Raw genomic sequence first — 6000 nt, 5'->3', positions numbered from 1 at the left:
AATTAAAATTAAAATTAAAACAATGAAAAAACATAAAACAAAACAAAACAAAAAGTAAAAAAAAAAAATAACAAAACATAAATAAAAATATATACTAAAAACAAAACATAAAATAAAAATAAAAAACAAAAAAAATCAAACATCAAAAATAAAAATCAATCATAAAAATGTAAAAAAAAAAAAAAAACAAAATTAATCTATAAAAGATAAGAATTAAAAAACTAGAAAAAAAATTACAAATTGTAAACAAATAAATAGTAAAAAAAAACATATTTAAAAAAAATGGAAAAAAAAAAACAAATATGTAAACCATAAAAAAATGGAGTAGTCTACCTAGGTGGAGGAATTGCCCGGTTTCCGTCGTCACGTGGAAAATTGTCCGGCTCCGGTCGCCGGCAATCCCTCCGCCCTCCGCCACCCTCCCCTAGCTCTGCCACCCTCTTCCTCCGCTCCGCATTCACTTCCTGATTTTTCCACGCAGATCGGATCGAAGCTGGCAATCCTGAAATTTTGCTGACAGATCGCCACCGCGGAGGAATAATGCCATTGCCAATTCGAAATGGAGGAATTGCCCGATCGCGGGCTGCTCACTCACCTTCCTCCTCGACTCAGCGCCTCCTGCTTTGCAATTCCTCTGCTCTGCTGCTCGCCACCCAGGTACACTGGACTAACACACCGTACCCAAAAAAATGTCATTTGTAATTGAAGTATCAGGTTTGATCAACTGTTTAAATTTCCAGTTGTAACATCAGAATTACCGCAACCAGTCCAAATACCAAAATTGCAGCAGACTACTGAACCTTTGTTAATGGCAACAGAGCCAATGTCTGTGGTCCCTAATGATGAAAAAGCACCCGTGCTTTACAAGCCCGTAGATCGCCTGCTAAGTAGAACATTTTTTATGATTCCGTTGCAAATAGATCCCCTGCGAAAGAAGACATAGTTTGTTGCTACCTCACGTATAGATTTGTTAATCATTTTCAAATGATTCCGTTGCAAATAGATCCCCTGCGAAAGCCATTTAAAGCTCTATGGGTCATTGTTAGTTTTCAATATAACAAAATAATCTCCATTTTCGTTTCTTACTTAGTTCATCAATTCTCGCATTTTTCTGGTAGAAAGCGTTTATGAGAAGCAGCTAGACTACTCCTTATCTTTCCACCCCTGCAAATACAGATAAATAGAGATCGCACCCCCATTCGCTTCAAAGTTTTTGGGCCCCCTCCTCTTCCTCTTTTTCAGGTTGTTTGGATAGCATGGAGTATGGAACCTATGACTTCTCAGTGCCCAGTTTAGATTATTCCCTCCTCAACAATAACGATTTGCTATTCTTCAATAATGTGAAATTCCCATCTGAGAGCAGCGGGAATTTCAATTCTCTGCTCGGAACCCCAACTTTGTTGCCCGATGTCCTCCACAACTCTCCAATGTCGACCCAATCAAACGTTGTGCTCTGTTTCAGTGAAGAATATAATGCACCCAATTCGACACCAGACAGCGGTTGCACGAGCGGGGCTTCGGCTTCGGCTTCGGTTTCCAAGCAGGAGATTTCATTTGCGTCAAAAAAGAAGAAGAAAACTCAAAAGGGATCACAGAATACGAACAAGCTGTCGGTGGATCCTCAGAGTGTTGCAGCCCGCCATAGGAGGCACAGGATTAGCAAGAAGTTCAAAATTCTGCAGACTCTGGTTCCCGGCGGAACTAAAATGGACACTGCCTCTATGCTGGACGAGGCCATTCAGTATGTCAAGTTCCTCAAGACACAGATCTGGATTCATGAAACGATGGGTTACGGGTACCCCATGAATGCCAATTTAGCCAACGGGGAAGGATTTCAGAATTTCACATCCATTTCCTCTTACTGTTCTGCACCCTAGCTTGTACAGAGAAATGCAATTGACTATAATGGTGTACCCAACAGTATGTAGAAATAAATCAGTATGTGAGTATTTCTCTTTGTGCTTTAGCAAATTCCCAAATAAGATCCCTGGTTTTCCTAGACTCTGTTCTATTGTATTCTATGTGCCTCGTGGACCTGCCATGCTAATCTATTTATTTGGAAGGTAGCCTATACTAATTTCATGACAGTTGTATACTAATCCTTCTGCATGACCTTGGTAATGTTATGGATACCTCTGTGTATTGATATGTAATCTCCTGTGTATATGGTGCTCTTGTTTGTTTTGTTTTCTCTGTGAGCTGCGTTTGTTTGCAGAAATCACAAGCATATCATGAGTATGAAACCAGTTTTTCAATTCTAGTGGACTGATAGTTAGCACAAATTGGGATAGGTTGGAGTGTTAATAGTGTAACATTACCCTGGAAAGGTGTAAATGAACATAAATTATCCCATGATTCCGTTGTAAATAAATCCCCTGCGAAAGCCATTTAAAGCTCTATGGGTCATTGTTAATTGTCAATATAACAAAATAATCTCCATTTTCGTTTCTTACTTAGTTCATCAATTCTCGCATTTTTCTGGTGGAAAGCATTTATGAGAAGCGGCTATAGATTTGGCAAGGGATCCTGGTAGGAAAAGGTATTCATGACTGATTGATTGCATTCCACTGGTGAATTCTCACAAATCTCCATTTCTATTTGAAAACCAATTGAATCTTGAGCGTTTCTTTCGCTAGATCCATCTGTTAAAAAAATAGTTGTGACAAATTGGGCAAGACAGATAACTTCAAATCGGCTAGTTTCCCATCTTACTTTCCCCCTGGCCTGATTTTGGCTGAGGTGTTTTTTCCATAGTTTGTTGCTGCCTCATGTATAGATTTGTTAATCATTTTCTAATGATTCCGTTGTAAATAGATCCCCTGCGAAAGCCATTTAAAGCTCTATGGGTCATTTTTAATTGTCAATATAACAAAATATTGACAATTAGGTCATCATCCTTTCATTAGATTGTTAATTAGGTCGTCATCCTTTCATTAAGATACATTAATTTTTTCAAGTGGCTGGCCGAATATTGTTATACAGTGGGATTCTAGCTATTAATTAAATGGAATTATTGAACAGGGCTAGGTTTCAATTTTGTACACTCATTTATTTATTTTTCTCTCTTACACCCCAATATTCTACAATCAAGATGGCCATTAACCCTGCCAAGTTTGATTTCCATTTTTTCCCGGATGAATTTGCATTTATTAACAATAATAGGATGACAGATTCATATATTTTTCAATGTTTCTGATACTATGCCTTCATATGCAATGTCTAGATTGGGATTTGAATTCATGTTGGAATTTCCTACTCGGTACTCAATAAATTTGAACATCATATAAACCTAGGCTCGTGTTTTCTGGGATTTTTCACTAAAAAGATATGGTTGTTTAAATTGGGATTTAGCTACCCAATATTCTTATAAACACTGCTAAAAACTGCATTATATTCTGTGAAGGATTCCCACCTTAGTTGTGAAATCAATTTTATCTGATTTCTCTGAGAGTTTCCAGTGGGATGCAGCGTCACAATAATGTAATCTGTATTGAAAGATCTAGTGAACCATGTATCCCAAATCCAAGTGCTATGAAAAAAATTCTGATCAAGGGCAATAGCAGAATATCAACCCTACCTACTTTGGCAGCATCATGATTCACAAGTTTACTAGTGGGTTTCCCCATCTGTATCTAGCTCATTCTTGTCCATAACTCTTATTTACCTATTCGTTCTAGTTAGTCGGTATAAGTTGGTAGAATTATCTATGTTTCCTTAATCCAATGATCAATTCTGCAAATTATGGAGAGGATTTCTCAATTTCAAAAATAAATCCTTACTTTGCAATTCAGATATAACCAATCAATCATCGAATTGTTATTTTTCTGTATTTGGAGTGTTAAATTAGCTATTATATCTAAAATTTTGAACATTAGTAAACTTTGAAATCATTATCATTACCTTTTTGAGTGGTCCCAGATAAATCTTAAAGTAACAAGAATGGATTCCAACAAAATGAATGTGAAAATCCAACCTAGAAAAACCATTTCATATATTGGAAACACTGAGTAAAAATGTATGAGAGCATAGTTCATTTTTGGTAACAGGGATTTCTGATTATACTTCGCCAGACATCTTCGATCTCATTTCTCTCCGAGTCCCTGTATAAGTTGTCTATACTCTGGCATTTTGATGCAGAGAATGAGATCGTATTCGTATACCATTCAGAGTTCACATAATTATGTGTATGTTTCTTTATTTTGGAATAGATCGTATTCATATAGCATTCAGAGTTCACATAATTATGAATATGTTTCTTTATTTTGGAATAGAGGGTTTACTTTTTTTATTTTAATTATTAGTGTGTTAATTAACTACTTGCATGAAAGAAAAGAGAGTTAGAAATGAAAGGATAACGACCTAATTAACCTCTTTTTCCATCTAATTGAAGCAGCAAGCATTAAGAAAATTTTCGAATTTCCCTTTAACGAGTAAGCAAACTAGGAAGGGATCTCCTATGCATGCCTCTCACAAGCACTTCCCTATTACATGAGTAAATAATTGTTCTTCCGAGATCCTCCAATAGTCAGCATCACACCATCACATCTCTAAGATGCAATACAAGTGATAACAAAGACAATCTCCTCCCTTTATATATACTAAGGTGAGAGAGGCTAACAATAAAACATGGACTAAGTCCACAAGCAACACTATTGCTTAGTCAACAACAATGCCTCCAATGGAGAGCTACTTTAAGCATGAATGCCACAGGGAACAATAGGGTTTCTACCATAGATGAAGATCTTCATCTAATCTTGATACAGTTAATGAAAAAATTATTTTGAAATCATCTTGATTATTTTGTGGAACAGTATAGGTGTGTGCCAAGATTGGTCAATTTTCCCTAATTATTTCCCAATTATTGTTGATTTAATCTTTTCAAGGGTTTTTGTCCATTATCTCAGAGTTGATGGATTACCCGCACTAATGTTCAAAGAAATTCGAAAGATCAAGTTTTGTTCTGGCTTTGGGTAGCTGATGAAATAATGATGATCTAGACACTAAATTCGCCGGTGAATGAGACTTCTTTGTGTGTGAACTAAATATTAGTATAATAATTTGAATCATATAATCATATAACAATTTGATTAAATACTATTAAATAATGGTATTTAATAACTATAATTAGGTACAGTATTTGAATCATATAATCATATAACAATTAGGTCCAACCATTCTTCTCTAGTGCACCCATCCAGTTGAAGAAGCCTTATACTCTGTACTAGGCCTCTCAGACCCCACATTGTCAAGTAGAGGGTTGCAGGAGCTCACTTGTGCAAACAAACAAACCAACACTGCAAACACAAGTGAAGTTCACTCCAAAATTGCACTGAAATGACTTGTGATCATTACATAATTATATACATGAAACAATCTCCTTGGATGAAGTTTTGACTAAGCTAACCTGTGATATAAAGGACTTATTTTCATGTTCTCTCTGTAGCTAGAGAGGCAGGGGATGTGTCCTTATTTCCTTGTGATAATGCAATTTTTACAAAGGAAAGCATTGAAGAAGAGGAAATTCATATTGTGGTATGTGGAGAAGATGAAGCATGTAGCATTACTCATGCTATCCCTAAAGAACAGTTGTATGGAGGATATTCTAGGGAGAATCCTGAAGTAATTCAAGAAGATTTTTTAGATTTGGAAGGATAGGCTTTCATTTCAAATTCAAGCAATTTTCTTTCTTGCTTCCAAGAGTTGGTAACTTTTCTCCCCCCCCTTGAATTTTCCTGAGAAGGTCTTGGTTTCTTGGAATTCAATCATTGCAGGATATGCAAACACTTGGGATGGGGAGAAGGCACTTGGTTATTTTGTCTGAATGTTGAGGGCAGGGATGAGGCTGGACCGGATCACTTTCACTAGTGCTCTTGGTGTTTGTGTTGGTATTGTAGATTTCATTGCCTTTTCTTTGTTCTAACACATCTCTTTTGCCACGGGTAGTGGAATGTGAGTGTAATGATTTCCTGCTATAAATTTCACATATATTATGGCAGCACC

At 36.4% G+C, this 6000-nt stretch overlaps 1 protein-coding gene across 1 annotated transcript; it reads left to right on the top strand.

The window, feature by feature from the left end:
* The first annotated feature begins 1226 nt into the window (after nt 1-1226).
* LOC149237645 (uncharacterized) lies at nt 1227-2034 on the top strand. The gene has a single exon (XM_089366850.1). It carries the CDS (start codon nt 1257-1259, stop codon nt 1875-1877), a length of 621 nt encoding a protein of 206 aa, XP_089222976.1. The 5' UTR covers nt 1227-1256; the 3' UTR covers nt 1878-2034.
* Nucleotides 2035-6000: the final 3966 nt, after the last annotated feature.

Source organism: Pinus tabuliformis, chromosome 8 (genome assembly GCF_031772625.1).
Source record: "Pinus tabuliformis cultivar Carrire ecotype Pingquan chromosome 8, CPIR1, whole genome shotgun sequence".
Taxonomy (NCBI): Eukaryota; Viridiplantae; Streptophyta; class Pinopsida; order Pinales; family Pinaceae; genus Pinus; species Pinus tabuliformis.
The sequence above is the reverse complement of the archived record's forward strand: the minus strand, read 5'-3'. Positions and strand labels throughout refer to the sequence as shown.

Bases quoted from the DNA above. Each gene is read 5' to 3' on its own strand.
- LOC149237645 (XM_089366850.1), top strand. From the start codon at position 1,257: ATGGAGTATGGAACCTATGACTTCTCAGTGCCCAGTTTAGATTATTCC.